The sequence below is a fragment of the Salvelinus namaycush genome, chromosome 31 (genome assembly GCF_016432855.1).
Source record: "Salvelinus namaycush isolate Seneca chromosome 31, SaNama_1.0, whole genome shotgun sequence".
NCBI classification, from domain to species: domain Eukaryota; kingdom Metazoa; phylum Chordata; class Actinopteri; order Salmoniformes; family Salmonidae; genus Salvelinus; species Salvelinus namaycush.
In genome coordinates, this window is record NC_052337.1 from 33,844,709 (window position 1) to 33,861,485 (window position 16,777).

The window sequence follows — 16,777 nt, forward strand, 5'->3', positions numbered from 1 at the left end:
CAAGCTAATCAAGGGCAATAGAAAGAAAATATCCTCCTGATTCTATTTTAGGGCTGTGTGGTAGCCTGAGATTGCGGTGGAATTCATTCCAGAGCCAGACATTCATTCTTTTACAAAACAAGGAGACCTGGAATGCCAGTATATAAATCGTTTTATGGAGTCAGCCATTTGCCAAATAGTCCTTTTAATGTAATTGCTATTTTATCCAAGGACTACGATAATGTTAACTGTCAAATCAATGCTAAATGTGTCTCTCGGGATTTTCTTCATCTACAATGATCTATTTGCAATAGGCATTCAAGTCAATCACTCTTACAACAGGGAACTCAGCTGAGAATGTTCAGGAATGGAGTGGAGTTGTCTACAGTGATTATTAGTGAAAAGTCTTGCCCAGCACTTCCAGCTATGTCATTATAGTTCATACATCCTAGTCTCAGATATCCTTCCCTCTGCACCTCCTCCTCTACCCCCTGTTTCTTGTAGCCCAAGTGCATCTTTTTCAGACTAGACAGTAATCCCCTATAGACCTGTCCTTACCTGACACCTTCATTGAGTCTAGTCATCTAGTATGTATGCAACTCTCTGTTACAGGTTAGCCTCTGTTACTGCAACTGTGTCTTACTGGTTAGGCTAGACTGTGTTGCAATTGGCTCATACAGGTTAGACACTGTTCCGTTGACCTGATGCTGTTTAACGGAATGCAAGCGCCTTCACAACCCAATTTGGAACGGGATCATCTAGCAGGCCTGTATTGACAGGGCCAGGTGGTGTAAATGTGCTTTCCCAGCTTGGTATTAAACAGATTTAACGTTGCATGAAGGAAAATGTTATATCAAGCGAGCCATGTCTAAAAACAAGTTTCATTGTTAAAAAAAAGCAGCCATTGTAAACTATCGGCAGCAGGTGTCTTACAGTGTCAAGCTATACAAGGTGAAGAGGAGAAGAGCTGATTTTTTTGTTGTTGTATGTGTCTGTGAATAATGTTAGCGTTTTAGTCTAAGCCCATTTGGAGATAGCAACAAAAGTGAGAGCCTTGTTTTTTTTCTGTCTCAGTAAGTCTCTGTGGCTAATGGCCAAGCACATTCCCAGAAACCAGGTTATATCCAGTCTGCTCCCTCCCAGTCACCAATCAGAAATCCACAGCTGCAGTATCTAGACCACAGATCCAATCAGGAGAGAGCTTGAGACCTGGCCAAACTGCAGGTGACCAATCATAGAATCTGGCAGCGGCGCAGCATAGGGGAATGAGACTGGCTGGGCGCAGTGGGACAGGGAGGAGTCCAAGCCTCTGAAGTACTATGCTATTAGAGTCTTTGTAGATCCCTATTCCCAAGGTCTCTGTGGTTTACAGTAGCTACCTTCTGGTCTGGCCGAGTTACCATGAACAGTTTTGCACACACACACCTACACATTTCACAATATTCCTCATTTGAAATATTGGAGAAATATAGATATTGGGATGTGTACTCGAGGTCGTTCCAGTCATTATTGTGGTATATCTATTGAAAATACCCCCCGTCTGGCCGGTCACAAGAAGAGAAATTGTAAACAACACTGGAAGCTATTACAACCATGTGTGACCATGCTCATCTTGTTGTCATGTCAACATACTCCGTGTCCCTGCATTACCCTTCTCCCTCCCAGACAGACTCTAGCCTACTACCATACTTCTGCACTGGAGTTGATGTATTACCCTGCCCTGGCTGCCCAGAGGGATTAACAAAGGCTTGTCTCAACATACCGCCCCCTCCAATCCCCTCTAGCCTCCAGACTGTGTCTAATTCATGCGTGTGCTGGATTATGCATCCTCGAGTCACCAAACATGGCTGTCTGAATGATCTCAGCACAGAGCAGGCTACACGCACACTGTCTCTTGTCTCTGTCGTCTCACTGAAAGGCCTCTTATTGGGGGACAGTGACAGTAAACCGGTGTAGGAGGGCTTTAATCTGGGCTGCCTGGTGGGGTGTGTGGGGGGATAGATCCTGGAGGCTTGTCTGAGGGGGGTCTCAGAGACAGCCCAAACACTGACATGGAGTTTATTAAAACTAGCACCACGTGGTTTCCTTACCAGTTGTTTACAGAAGCAGAGACAAAGTAGTGGAACTTGGTCAATAACAGAAGGCTTGCCTCCCAGTAATTATAGGTTGAGCTGACTGTGACCCGGAGCATGGTATAGAATGGCTCTGTGGATGTTTAGAGCGCAGTGCTAATTCTGTCTGTGTTTGAATGTGACAATGAAAAAAAGAAAAGAAATGTGGTAATAAATCAAATGTTCCTGGGCTCGGGCTGGCGTCGGTTACATTATCGCCAGGAATGAGGTAATGATACAGTCCACTGATCACTGATAAAGGGAATGCCACTAAAGTAGTGGGAGAGAGAGAAACATAAGTAAAGGAGAGTAGAGACGTAGAGGAAGGCCTCCCTTTAAAGTTAACTTGGAGCACGGAGTTTTGGGATTTAGCACATCTTGCATTACTGCATGCATGACGTGTGACCTGTATGACGTGTGACCTCTACCTTGTGTTCATTTGTTGTTCGCAGAATATTCCTCCACTGGTCCATCTGATTCAGCTGGTACTTTGTTAGTTGCGCCTCCATAATGCACAGAGTGAGAAGAGGAAACTAAGTAATGAATGTGTTTCTGTGAGGGAGAGCTGTTTTTTCCACAATTTCTCAACAGGCGTTCAGTGTTTCCGGAAATGGGGAGCTTTCCAAGTCGAATGTTGCTTATTTATTGAACAGGAAAGGCTATTTGTGTTCGTACTGGGCTTATTTTTACTGTATGCATCAAAAGCGACATTTAGGCCTCGGCTTGGGGACGTAACTGAAAGGGAACTCCTGCACAATAATAAACCTTGTGCTTACCCCGCCGACTGCAATGGTTCAGAAAACCATCATCTTCGCCAAGATCACATGTGAGGGAAAACATCATGTTCTTACTCTCAAACCCATAGCAGGATACATATGCTTTCCAACAACAGTGCTTTGTCTGTACCCCAGACTTGGCTACTCATCACCTTTACAAGATGAAAAACAGTGAAGGTAATTTGGCCAAGCTCAGTCTGCACTGCGGGGATGGGGAAGCCAGAGGATGGACTGAGAGACTTGAAGCAAAAGGAAATGTGGAAATTATAATTTCTTCCCTGTTTATATAGCAGTAATGGATGCTATGGCAATATACAGTAGAGTATTTTTTGCATGATGTCTACACAATGGATTCCTAGCTATAATTGCTAGTCTAAATAGGCTATAAAGTTAATTTGACTAAATGTGGGGGTGTGCATTCATATACGTTTAGAGGTTTAATACCATGAGGTAATACTGTACATGAGAAAATGTACTATTTTGTATGAAAACAGAATGAGTCTACTGCTATGTCTGAGAGTGGAACTCTGTCTGAAACCTACCATATGTTATTTGTTTAACTCTGATTTTTCTGTGGTCTCCAATCCCTTATTTTGTTTGGAGTTTCAAAGTCATGTATACTGCTCGAGCCTATTTGAGATTGCTTAAGCAATTTCAGCTGTTATTTAGTAGAAAGGATGCATTGTTTTGGGGACATTGTGCATGTGCTTTGCGTTAGGAAGTGCTTGAAGTGAACATTTCCATTGTTTATCGTAATGCTGTAGAGACTTGCCACCCTTTCTACACAGACATGCATCTGTGTGGTGGTAGACAGACAATACCCAAAGGGACGCACTTGAAGTGGTGTCAGAACTCGGGTCATCGGCTGTTCCTCAGATCATTTGTTTTGTGCAGTTGTCTTTGCTGAGCCTGAGAAACAAACCGTATTGCAACAAACCGGTGTAAACTTTCTCCATAAACCAAACATTAAAATCATGGCTCTTGGGTTTTGGCTGTCCTTGGGGGTCCAGAGAAGAGAAAGAGAGAGTGACTGTTACAGTTGCTGTCTGTCTGCACTAAGTGGTCTCTGTGTAAATCTAGGCTGATGATTTCACCAGCAGGCCGTAGTGGAAGTCCTTCAGACCAGACCCGGTATGGTAGTACAGTGCACGATAGTGAGAATACCAGAGGCAGCAGGTATACTTTTACAGTACATTGCTCTTATTGTGTGGAGAAGTAATCCTCGAATAGTTGGCACGGTAACAGTATAGAGAGAATACCAGAAGCTGGCTGAGTGACACAACTGTGAGCATTGGAATGAGAACAAGTCTACATATGGAAAAGTGTATTCGGATGGCAATCCAGAACAGAACACCCCATATACTTGACTATTGTGTAGAAAGTACATGCCTTGTTTCACAGTATTTACAGTTGAAGGAACACACTTTCCATGGACTGCTTCATGTTGAGCTTAACATACACTCGTAATCACATGGTTTACTGGGGTCTTGGTGTCTTTTACCTAGATTTTCCCTCTCACAATCTCCATAACCCCCCCCCCCCCCCCCCAGGTCAAATCTATTTATACGATTTGGGCTGCAGATTATGGTCTAAGTGTACTTTTGCCCTCAGGAAATTGCTTCCGGGATAGAGCTTTGCAAGATGGCCTCCGCTTTGTTGAGTGGGACACTCAAGCAGTTTCCAGAAATGCTGCATCTGCAATTCTCAGTAGGTCTTATGTAGTTTGTTTCTGTTCTGCAGTAAGTCCTCCTATACATGATTCTTCTCTGCTATCCAGTAACGAGCCCTGCTATCACCAGCGACCGCTGTGCTGCTAAGCTGGTGTGACCCAGTGAGCTTCATTTACTGTGTGTTTATGATGTTGGCCCAGTTACCTACTGTACTGTAATGGGAGTGGCACAGTTAGGATCATTGGTACAGCTAGGAGACCAAGGTGCTTGCATGACCTGTGGCTAAATAAGTTCTGCACTACAGATTTTGTTGACAGGCACCACTCAATCTTTTGGAATGAATTAGCAAATTCACCTTTAAGTGTAATTGTTATTATGGCAACATTGGTAAGAGGATCAACAGTTTGTTTTAGCCGGATACTCAGGTCACTGCTTGAGGGGGCAGTCTTCTGATGTAGACATTTCCTTCTTCCTAATATAAAGTGGCTAAAACTAAACAAATACGTTGAGTGTAGCTGAAGGAATTACAACTTTGCAGTCTGTGTTTATTTTTTTATTTTGGAGACATGGGGCCTCAGAGAACAGGAAGTGGACTCAAGTCTAGAACAGATTTTGGAATAACATTTGATGTGAACATTTATTTTCACCTAATTCATGTCTATATTCTTTGAATTCTCCATGCTGGTTAGACAAATGCTTTTGCTCAATTATGATGCAATTGTGCATATCTGTTCCATTCAAAACTCGTTTTGATATTCGCCATGGGGATTAGTATTTAAAGTGATACTATCCGTTTTGACAACAAGCCTTCTTTTCTGAGATGTCACGTATGTCTCAGAGAGAGTATTGATAGGGGGTTCACCTGTTGGGTTTTTGACCGGCGCGTCTGGTGAGGTTCACAGCCCTTACATAAAGTAGTCCCCCTGTACACCATACTGTAACCGGACTCATCAGGGATAGGGGTGTTCGGAGGAAAACTTGCTCAGGAACATTACAATAATAACAGTTTTTTAAATTCTGTCAAGGTAATTCATGGCAAAGATAGTGTATTTTGCATGTGATGTGCCCAAAAGGGAGTCGTTTCTCTATCAGTATGCTATCCTGCTGCCAAGCTATGAACAGAGACCTTTGTGTAGCGATTTAGGGAGCAGAGTTCATTTTCACAGGTTTGACTGGCCTATTGTATAGGAGATGGTACATGTTTAACCTGACTATGGGTTGACACCATACTGTTACACACTGTCTGTACCCTGGGGTTTAGGTTGGGAGACTATCAATGGTGTTAGTTTCATAGGCAGATGGAAACAATCCAATTAGTTGAAAATCCCCCATTTGAAGTATTGCAGGTGTGTGTAGCTTGATACAGTACAAACTACCAAATGAGGCCCACCTATCCTGCATTAGATCAAACCGAACAATATTGATACAGTTTTGTGAAAAGGTTTCATTAGTTGATTTTGGAACGTTACTCAGATTTTCGGAAACACTACTCAGAGGACAACTGTTCCCGCCCCTCTTGTTCCCCCGAGGAAGACCTGTTAGAGATAAGGGCTGAATGTTTACTCTTGGAAGAGGGTGGTTATGTTTGTCCCATGTCTTTCTTTACCCTGATGGTCATTTAGCCACACAAGCCCCTCCAGATAATTTTAAGTATTTCCTGTTTTTACAGGGCTTGGCCCTGACTCAAGAGAGACCCCAGACCAGCCGGTAGCCACTGGGCCATTTTACACAATATTTCTTTCAGCTCTGGGTTTATGAAGGGATGTAGCTAGTCACGGTTTAGTTTTATACGCGTCAAAATCCAAGTGAAAATCTGTTCAATTGTTTACTCTTTCACTTTTGCATTAGTTTGAGTATATCGTAACTTCCTCCAACCCCTCACTCAAACTGATCATCTGTCTCCATGTTCGACAAAAGAGCATATTCCAGCCCAAGCCGGTCCATGTCTTCACTAATGTGATCCATGTACCTCTACTGATGGACAGTGGCCTAATTTGTAGCTAGTGTTTCCATGCTTTGGGAGGGGGCTGATTCAGCCCGGATACAGAATGCCGAGTTAGCTATTGCTCTAGATTTTGTTTTGAGTGAAAATCTGCAGCAGTGAGGAGTCTTGTGCCTCGCATGACTTATGTGCAAGGGCTGATACATACACATTTTAGTGTGGTGAGTGATTGTACTATATAAGTAAGTGTATATTACTATTATCTAGCATTTGCAAGCACTATTATCACATTTCCTTGATGGGGGGGGGTTACTGTTGTGTGTTTTATGGCAGTTTTATCAGAGGCACAGCATCCAGCCACGCCCATATTACAGTGGTTTTGAATTTGATCCATTCCATGGAATGTCACTCCCTTTGAAATTTGAGCATTGCATTCCGCTCCACTTAGTCCACTACTGTAGATCTGTCAAATGCAATGGTAAGGCATTCACAGTCCACTGCAGCAATATCCCGCCTCCTGTGTGTCCGTTTCATCTATCGCACTACACCGTACAGTCACGCGATATTGTTCAGTGTTCTGTTTGGTTAGTTCTTCTAGAGCACGGCAGTATTTTCATGTTTTGTTATCTTCTCCGTTCTACTGCAGTTGAAGTAATGCTGGTGCAACCACAGTTCCACAGACATCCTCTGGGTTCAAATGAAAGAGAACTGGGAACTGTGGATGTGGTTTGGAACTGCAGAGAAACTTCTCTTTGAAACCGTGAAATGTTTTTGCAGGCTCCAATCAACAACTTTATTATAAACTATTTACTAAATGTGAATAAGGCTAGTCGACATGTGAAATCCAGCTGGAGTGTAGGCCTAATGGTCAGGAAGGTAATGTGGACTTTAACCCCAGTCTGTCAGATGTGCAGAATGAGTGGTTTTTAATGGTGTTGGAGAACAGAGCAGACCAGAGCAGGACTGCCACCATTTTAAAGTAGCTGCACTGTGTCTCTGTATTAATCTGTAATCCCTGCACATTATGGCTGTAGCCGCTATGGTCTCTTTATCTGGCTGGCTGGCTCACTCCCTTACTGTACTATACACTGACTGACTTATACTGACTATCTTTGTCTGGCTCACTCCCTTACTGCACTACCAAGGAGTTTGTTACTGACTGTCTGTAACTTCAAATCACATATATTTGGTCGCGTACACATATTTCGCAGATGTTATCGCAGGTGCAGCGAAATGCTTATATTTCTTGCTCCAACAGTGCAGTAATACCTGACAATACAAAACGATACACAAATCCAAAAAATATAAACAAAGAAATTAAGAAATATCAGAATGAGCAATGTCAGAGTCCAGAATATAAATATATATGTACAGCGCCTTCAGAAAGTATTCACACCGCTTGACTTTTTCCACATGTTGTTGTGTTACAGCCTGAATTTAACATTTATTAAATTGACATGTTTTGTCACTGGCCTACATACAATACCCCATAATGTCAAGGTGGAATTATGTTTTTTTAAATGTTTGGAAATTAATAAAAAATGAAGCTAGTATTCACACCCCTTGACCTTTTCCACATTTTGTTGTTACAAAGTGTGATTAAAATTGATTTAATTGTATATTTTTTTCAAAGATCTACACAAAATATTCTAATGTCAAAGTGGAAGAAAAATTCTAACTTTGTAAAAAAAACAATTGATGAAAAATAAAACGCAGACAGTGCCATTGGAAAGTATTCAGACCCCTTGACTTTTTCCACATTCTGTTACGTTACAGCCTTATTCTAAAATGGATTTACATTTTTTTATAATCTGCAATCTACACACAATAGTCCATAATGACAAAGCTAAACCAGGTATTTTTTTTTGTGCAAATGTAAGTATTATACATTATTACTATTATTACATAAGTATTCAGACCCTTTGCTATGAGACTTGGAATTAAGCTCACGTGTATCCTGTTTCCACTGACCATCCTTGAGATGTTTCTACAACTTGATTGGAGTCCACCTTTGGTTAATTCAATTCATTGGACATGATTTGGAAAGGCATCCTGTATAAGGTCCCACAGTTGACAGTGCATGTCAGAGCAAAAACCCAGCCATGAGGTCGAAGGAATTGTCCGTAGAGCTCCGAGACAGGATTGTGTTGAGGCACAGATCTGGGAAGGGTACCAAAAACATGTCTGGAGCTTTGAAGGTCCCCAAGAACACAGTGGCCTCCATCATTCTTAAATGGAAGAAGTTTGGAACCACCAACACTCTTCCTAGAGCTGTCCGCCCGGCCAAACTGAGCAATCGGGGAGGTGACCAAGACCTCGATGGTCACTCTGGTCTGATGAAACCAAGAATGAACTCTTTGGACTGAATGCCAAGCGTCTCTTCTGGAAGAAACCTGGCACCATCCCTATGGTGAAGCATGGTGGTGGCAGCATGCTGTGGGGATGTTTTGCAGGGACTGGGAGACTGAGTCAGGATCGAGGCAAAGATGAATGGAGAAAAGTACAGAGAGATCCTTGATGAAAACCTGCTCCAGAGTGCTCAGGACCTCAGACTGGGGCGAAGGTTCACCTTCCAACAGGACAACGACCTTTAGCACACAGCGAAATACAATGCAGGAGTGACTTCGGGACAAGTCTCTGAATGTCCTTGAGTGGCCCGGCCAGAGCCCGGACAGGAACCCGATCAAACATCTCTGGAGAGACCTGAAAATAGCTGTGCAGCGACGCTCCCCATCCAACCTGACAGATTTAGAGGATCTGCAGAGAAGAATGGGAGAAACTCCCCAAATACAGGTGTGCAATGCTTGCACCCAAAAAAATGTATAAGCCTAATTATAGAATTGCATATCGAATCCCTATTAATTCACGAGGATCTCTGTGGGCCTAGTCATAAAGATTTGTATTTTTAACTTTAAAATGTTTTACTTTTTATTGTGTCATGAACACAACCCGTTACACAAAACACCAAAAAGTGTCATGACATTTGGCGATTGTCATTAGGCCAGAATTAATGCGTCCACTGTTGTCTGCACACGGCTGTGTCGGCCACTCATCCTTGCCTTGGCAAAATGTCAGTGTTCTCGTGGAACCACATCGCATTTTAGAGCGTAGCTTGTACTACCCATTTTCAGTGGTGTAAAGTACTTAAGTAAAAATACTTTACTTAAGTCGTTTTTTTGGGCTGTCTGTACTTTACTATTTATATTTTTGATAACTCTTACTTTTACTTCACTACATTCCTGACGAAAATATTGTACTTTTTACTCCATACATTTTCCCTGACAACCCAAAGTACTCCTTACATTTTGAATGCTTAGCAGAACACGCACTTATCAAGAGAACACATGGTTATCCCTACTGCCTATGTTCTGGCAGACTCAGTAAACAGAAATGCATCTTTTGTAAATAATGTCTGAGTGTTGGTGTGTGCCCCTGGCTATCCGTACATAAAAAAAAATATTAAAAAAAGGAACATGGTGCTGTCCGCTTTGCTTAATATAAGGAATTTGAAATGATTCATACTTTTACTTTTAATACTTAAGTATATTTAAAACCAAATACTTTTAGTCTTTTACTCAAGTACTATTTTACTGGGTGACTTTCACTTTTACTTGAGTAACTTTTTATCTATACTTTTACTCGAGTATGACAATTGAGTACTTTTTCCACCACTGCCCATTCAAGTCCTCAAGTCCATTCGCACATATTTCTGACATGCGGGTATGATAAAAAGTTGTGTAATAGCCTACAGTTTTCTTGATATTTTGTTTTAGTTATTGTGATCGGCCCAGGTTTTACCGGTACGGCGTACCCCCACTATTTATTTTGCCGGGACGCCGTACCGGACTGTACCGCCTTACTTTCACCCCTGACTGTATCAGAGATTCAATGACCAGGAGATTGCATGTGATGAGCTGCTGCATTTTACAGCTTGACTTTTTCCTTACCCTCAGCTAGCTGCCTGTAGATAGCCTAGCCGACTGGAATAACACTGGCTATTCCCAAATCTCTTGCAGAGCCGTGTCTCATTACGCTGCATACCAAAAATAGTGACAGAGACTTTAGCAGCCAGCAGCCACACCGGGCCCTCTACAGTATATATCAGGGCTGACTTCACTGCTCTACTTTCCCCTGGCCCCTGCTGTGTAGAAACTGCAGGTCACCAAGTCCTCCACCAGCACGGCTCAGGTAGCGCTGCAACAGAAAGGGATGAATCAATTTATAAACAAAGCACTGTAAGCAGTAAGCACCACTGTTCAATCACATCCCTTGGACAAATTCATGCAGTATAGTCATTTTCATGAGTACATAATACTAGAAATGTTGTTTTGACAATGTACCTTTTTTCTGTTCCTACAGTGCACAATATGTAATATTTGACATCTGTAGGAGCCTTCAAAGGGTATTATTTTCCAGACGTTATACACCCAGTCACGTGGCTTGCTATATAAAGCAGGCAGACGGGCATCAAGGTTTTCAGTTACTGTTCAATTGAACGTTTGAATGGACAAAACGAGTGACCTAAGCGACTTTGAGTGTGGTATTATCGTCTGTGCCAGGTGCGCCGGTTCCAGTACCTCAAACGACTGGCCTCCTGGGCTTTTCACACATGTCATAGTCTAGGGTTTACCGAGAATGAGGCGACAAACAAAAAATATCCAGATAGCGGCAGTCCTGTGGACGAAAACGGCTCGTTGAGGAGAGAGGCCGAAGGAGAATGGCAAGAATCGTGCAAGCGAACAGGCGGGCCAAATAACGGCGCAGTACAATAGTGGTGTGCAGAACGGCATCTCGGTACGCACAACTCGGCGATCCTTGTCACGGATGGGCTATTGCAGCTGACGACCACTCCGGGTTCCACTCCTATCAGCTAAAAACAAGAAGAAGGGCTTCAGTGGGCACGCGATCACCAACACTGGACAATTGAGGAGTGGAAAATCATTGCCTTGTTCGACAAATCCCAGTTCCTGTTGCGTCATGCTGATGGCAGAATCAGGATTTGGCGTAAGCAACATTAGTCCATGGACCCATCCTGCCTGGTGTCACCTGTACAGACTGGTGGTGGTGGTCTAATAGTGTGGAGAATGTTTTCCTGGCACACATTAGGTCCCTTGATACCAATTGAGCAATGTTTCCATGGCCCGGAAAATTCAGGCTGTTATGGAAGAAAAGGTGGTCCGGCCCAGTACTACTGTAGATGGGTGTACCTAACAAACTGGCCACTGAGTGTATACAGTATGTCACGTTTCAGTTCATTATCTATAGATCACAGCAATAGCCTTCAGATGAGATGACTGTGGTCTGCCAGCACAGTACCTGAACTTGATGTTTGTAAGAGGAATAATCTACCATACAACACCAACGTCAGATCATCCTGACAGTATAACCCCTTCACTATTTAGGAGCTAGAGTTCTACAGGGAAGAAACATGTGTTCGCTAATTGCTACCACTAGGCTTGTGTTGTCTAATACTGTAAGATATGCTTTCAGTTTGAGTTGCTCAATGAAAACCAGTTGGCTGAATCCAAATGCCCTCTATTACCATGTATGGAAAGTTGGAAACCAATCACATGGAGGTTTTCAGATTTGTTTTACATATTTGTCCACTTACCCACGTGAAAAAATACTACAGTACTTACTACATAATTCTATACTAAACTGCAGTAGACTATAGAATACTATACTACACACTAGTATCCCTCGATCATGTGTAGTACTTACTATAGAATGTTGTAGAATACTATAGTAAATACTACAGTATTATCCGCAAAAAAAAATCACTGTAGTAAATAGTACAGTAATGTCCACAAAAACAGTATAGTCCGCAAAAACACTACCCTTAAATACTACAGTATTTCATTTGCATATAACCTTCCCATTCCCCTCCCCCAATATCGCAATTTGTGCCACCCATAAGTGGGAAACCTACAGTAGATGACAAGTATAGACCATATATTGTGTTCCTTACAGACAGCCCCAGTCCTACCTACAGGTTATGGAACATTTGCTCTTTTAGTATTTCTCCAGTAGGTTTCCTCAAGGAGAAAGCCTCCACTTCTATGTAAAAGATAATGAAACAAAATCACTTCAGTAAAGACTACAGTAATGTCTGCAAAAACACTACAGTATACAACAGTCCACAAAAGCACTAAATTAATTACTATAGTATATACTACAGTTTTCTTTTAATACCATATTTAGACAATAGTAATGTGTAGACTTTAGATTCTGCAAAAAGAGATTACAGTGAATACTACAGTAAAGTCCGCAAAAACACTACAGTATTTATAAAAAGAAAAAAATATATATATAGTATTTTTTATGTGGAAAGTTGTGTGTGAGCTGAGTTTATAGATGATGAATGTGTCATACCCTGCTGTGTGTACCAGATCAGAACAGTGCATTTTGCCGGTGTTGGGTAAGGGTAAGGTTTGGTATTCCCGGACTGTCTGTGAGCTGGCTTCTGTTACAACATTCCCAAAATAGTGATAGACTAGAGGAGTGTCTGACCCCTCTGCTCTTTCTGCAGCTCATCTATGCATACCTGAGGTCGCAGGTCTCTTCAACAGGTCCCCTTCCTCTGCTCACGTGTCGGTGTCAGGTAGAACCCATAAGAACTAATAACATAGCTTCAACGGAAACCTGGCTTTGAAATAGCTTCGGAAAGGACACCATGGAATAAGCATCATCTCCTACCGTCCACATACTGATGTCTGATAGACATCTTGACTTTTGATGACACTTCTATTGTAGGATGGCCCTCAAATAAAACGGAATTAATACTACCTACCAGGCCAGACAGTTTCCTTCAAAGCAACACGTAAAGCTGAGTACATGAGTCAGTCACAAAGCATTGGTCCGGTTTGTTTTTGGTGTGGGAGGGAGTGCTAAAGCCTCTTGACTGGGGAGTGTTCTCAGTGTTATTTTTCTCCCTGTTACAGAGGCAGACTGTCAGACTGATGGATAGTCCTCTTCTTGCATGTAGAGTCAACTTTCAGAGTTCCCACTCTACTCACGTCACCTTACTTTTCCTTCTCTCTCTCTCTCTCTCTGCGTGTGTGTGCACACAAGTGCGGAGAGAATGGATACTTGTTCCAGACGGAGCCTCCCATCATCCTAACAGTTAAGCCAGTGCCTTAACCCTCCAAAAAGATGGAAGTGAATGGGTGGATAGTTGCTATCATCGAGCATATGAGCATGCCAGGCAGGGTATGGCAGAGTCAGTGTGGCCTGGCCAGCCAGTGACCTCCCACTATGAGGTCAGACTGGAGCCCTGTTCGTCTTGACAGTCAGTCAGGATTACAAATGAGGGCAATTCGTTGTGAAAATGGACTGTGGCTGAGTTAGAAAAACAATCCTCCCTGTTTTGGGACATTAGTCATTTTCGGGACATTTCAAACATTCCTGTAGCCTCATTTATCAAAAAAATGCCCTAAACCTTTCGTGCGCTGGTTTCCCGCAAAGATGCATATTTATCAATGTTGAACTTGACGGGAAAGTGTGCGTATTTCCACGCACCATGCTTACACACGACTTCTAGTGGTTTATCAATTGTATTGCAAGCAAATATTTGTATTTTGTTGGAAATAGAGGTGTTTGATGCACGGGAATTATAATAATGGTAGGCGAATAAAACATTAGAGTAGGCCTAATGATAAAATGGGTGCATTTTCTGTTGGTAAGAAGATCGCATAGCAATGTCGCCTAATATAGGCTATTTATTTTACTTTTATTATATAGGCCTAAATCATAATCATATTGCAGGGCATGTATCCTTTTCTCACATGACTGGTTTATACAAAACAATTAGTAGGCTACCATTTATCAATCGCTCATTCAATAGTCAACCATGCTCGAAAGTAAAGACCGTTGGCCTATGACAGTATGGGTAGGGTACAGTATTGCTGTGCGATAGAAGCTCGAGTCTGCGCAACATAATATCCTGTTTAATCTCAAAACCTATACCAAGGCAGGACATAGAAACACAATCATTTATTGATGAATACGTTTTTTGGAGGGGCTTTTTATTTAGTAAATGTTTTATTTAGTAAATTTGGATAATCAAAATATTGAACAACAATTCGTATTTTGCATAACGTATGCACTTTTAAAGTGTTCAATAGACAGTTCCTTTTGCAAAATTCACGGCCAGTGTTTGGCAGTCGCTGCTAAACAATGTCACTCGCTAATTTCTTGAAAAAAGATCAAATTTGACAAAGCGCTTTAGAAACTGTCATGACCCAGTTCCAACATTTTCAAATCATACAGCCAATGAGGGGATTTATGTTACCATAAAACGCGAATGGAGGGCGTTTTGCAGGCAGGATGGTAACGCGAGCGCAGAAATATAATATGGCTCTGATTTATCAATGAAAACATGCGTATATGTTGAAAGCGACAGTTTGGTAACGCTTCGAACACACCGACTGCGTCGTTGCATCACTGCTGCATAACATTTTGCGCAGCTAGGCAACTATACTGATGCAGGTACCTTTTGCAAATGGTCGCATGCGGTTGGACACATGGAGGAGAGAATCATTTTCGCAGTATCCTCAAAACCGTGTCTTTTTGACACAACTGCTGACAGCTACAGGGACATAAACACAAAAAAATGCTGCTTGGAGACAAGTGTCCACGATAGTAGGATTGCCAGGTCAGTTTAGTAGTGAGCTTGTGCTAGATGTGGCTAGTTAGCGTTAGCTAGCTAACCTAGCTTGCTAACCTAGCCAATGAGGTGTGTGTGAAAGAAATAGTCATACCACCTTCCTCAACGTTGGTCTCATTGTTGAAAGAGCCTACTCTGCCTATCTTGACTATTTATTATTGCATTTCGCTCCAAAACTGCATTTGAGGGAAATTATATTATAGGCTCTCACAATTAATTTGAGGATGTCATCGAATAAATAATATACTTGGCAAATAAAAAATGTAAAGAAATTATGCAATCAAACTGTTTTTATGTAATCCCAAATTTTTACTGAATGTGTGCAAAAAAAAAATCTACATTCATATTTTGCTACTTTCTGTCAAGTCCACTCATACAATTTGATGCATACGTTCGATTTATGGAACGTATGCACCACACAGAACGCACTGCAACTGCCTCTGCAACGCAATGCTGCAAGGCAAATGCAGCGTTCCATTGGAAATGAATGTACTTCTGGTGTATCGAAACGCAATGACGCAGTCGGTGTGTTCGAAGCGTTAATCTCAATTATTTGTCGCGCACGCAAATCTAGAATCTCCATGTAGGCCAGAATTGTGTTAGAAATGTGTGCACGGTTGATAAATGAGGCCCCTGGGCTCTGGTAAAATGAATGCCCTTGTAAATCTGTGCAGACAAGCATTTATTTGAGCAATTGATTTCATGGTTTAGGAGCAGAGGGAAGCTGGCTCCCCTAGGCATTGTGTTTTCACAGTAATATGATCCAGTGGACTCAGGCAAGAAAACATGGGATAGGCCTAAGGTTTCGAACTGAATGAGTGTCATGCAGTATAGCCACGGTCATCAGGTCATCGTGGCCAAAAATGTGTTAAAAGTGAAACAATCTTCTGTTAATGGTGTTGAAACAACCTCCTGGTGCAGTTTGTCGAATGCCTATAAGCTATCCTAATGCCTTTAAGCTATAATGGAACTGTGTTCATCAGGTTATGTAATGAGGAGTTCCCTATTTAAGGATTAAGTCTAAATGGGATTATCACCTAGACTAGAGGTTACCGGAGAGACACGGCTGGCCATGTTCACAGGCTGAATTGTGTTAGCTAGGTTCACTGTGGAGTAAAACCAACCAACAGCTATGACGTCTCTTATCTTTTATGCTAATTGTCTACAATGGGTAAGGAACTGTGGTTTTTGCCACACAGGATTTGAACAGTAGTGGGAGGGTAGTAGGTACATTCTACTCTGTGAATGAGAAGCATTAACCTCTGTGATGTTGTTTCGTTCTCTCCGTCCTCAGGCCCATGAATGGAGCAAAAACGATGAGCGCCTCCTGGCAGCTGTGGAACATGGGGAGGTGGAGAAGGTGGCCTCTCTCCTCACCAAGAAAGGAGCCAGCGCGGTCAAACTGGACAATGAGGGAAAGTCAGCGTGAGTATCGAGGGTTGAGGGATGGTGTTGAGCCACACACAGATAAGAAACGGGGAATTGGGACAGCTTGGAGATTAGGGAGGTGGGTTTTGCAAACTGAATTAAAGAACAATTTGGAATATGAGTATAGTCATGTTTATTGTTTGAATCAATTACATATTTGCTCATCTTCCCCAGACCATCTAAAACTCCAACACTGATACTGTTTC

The 16,777-nt window shown here is 42.2% G+C and overlaps 1 protein-coding gene and 1 non-coding gene across 2 annotated transcripts in view; both read left to right on the plus strand.

Moving 5' to 3' along the window:
* Positions 1 to 16,777, plus strand: part of rai14 (retinoic acid induced 14) — a 42,417-nt gene that overhangs the window by 2,380 nt on the left and 23,260 nt on the right. Inside the window, exon 3 of the mRNA XM_038971163.1 lies at positions 16,438 to 16,568. Within this exon, the coding sequence (XP_038827091.1) occupies positions 16,438 to 16,568 (131 nt within the window). The remainder of the gene's footprint in view (positions 1 to 16,437; positions 16,569 to 16,777) is intronic.
* Positions 12,477 to 12,531, plus strand: LOC120026594. The gene has a single exon (XR_005473166.1). It is a non-coding gene; the product is annotated as a U7 small nuclear RNA (small nuclear RNA).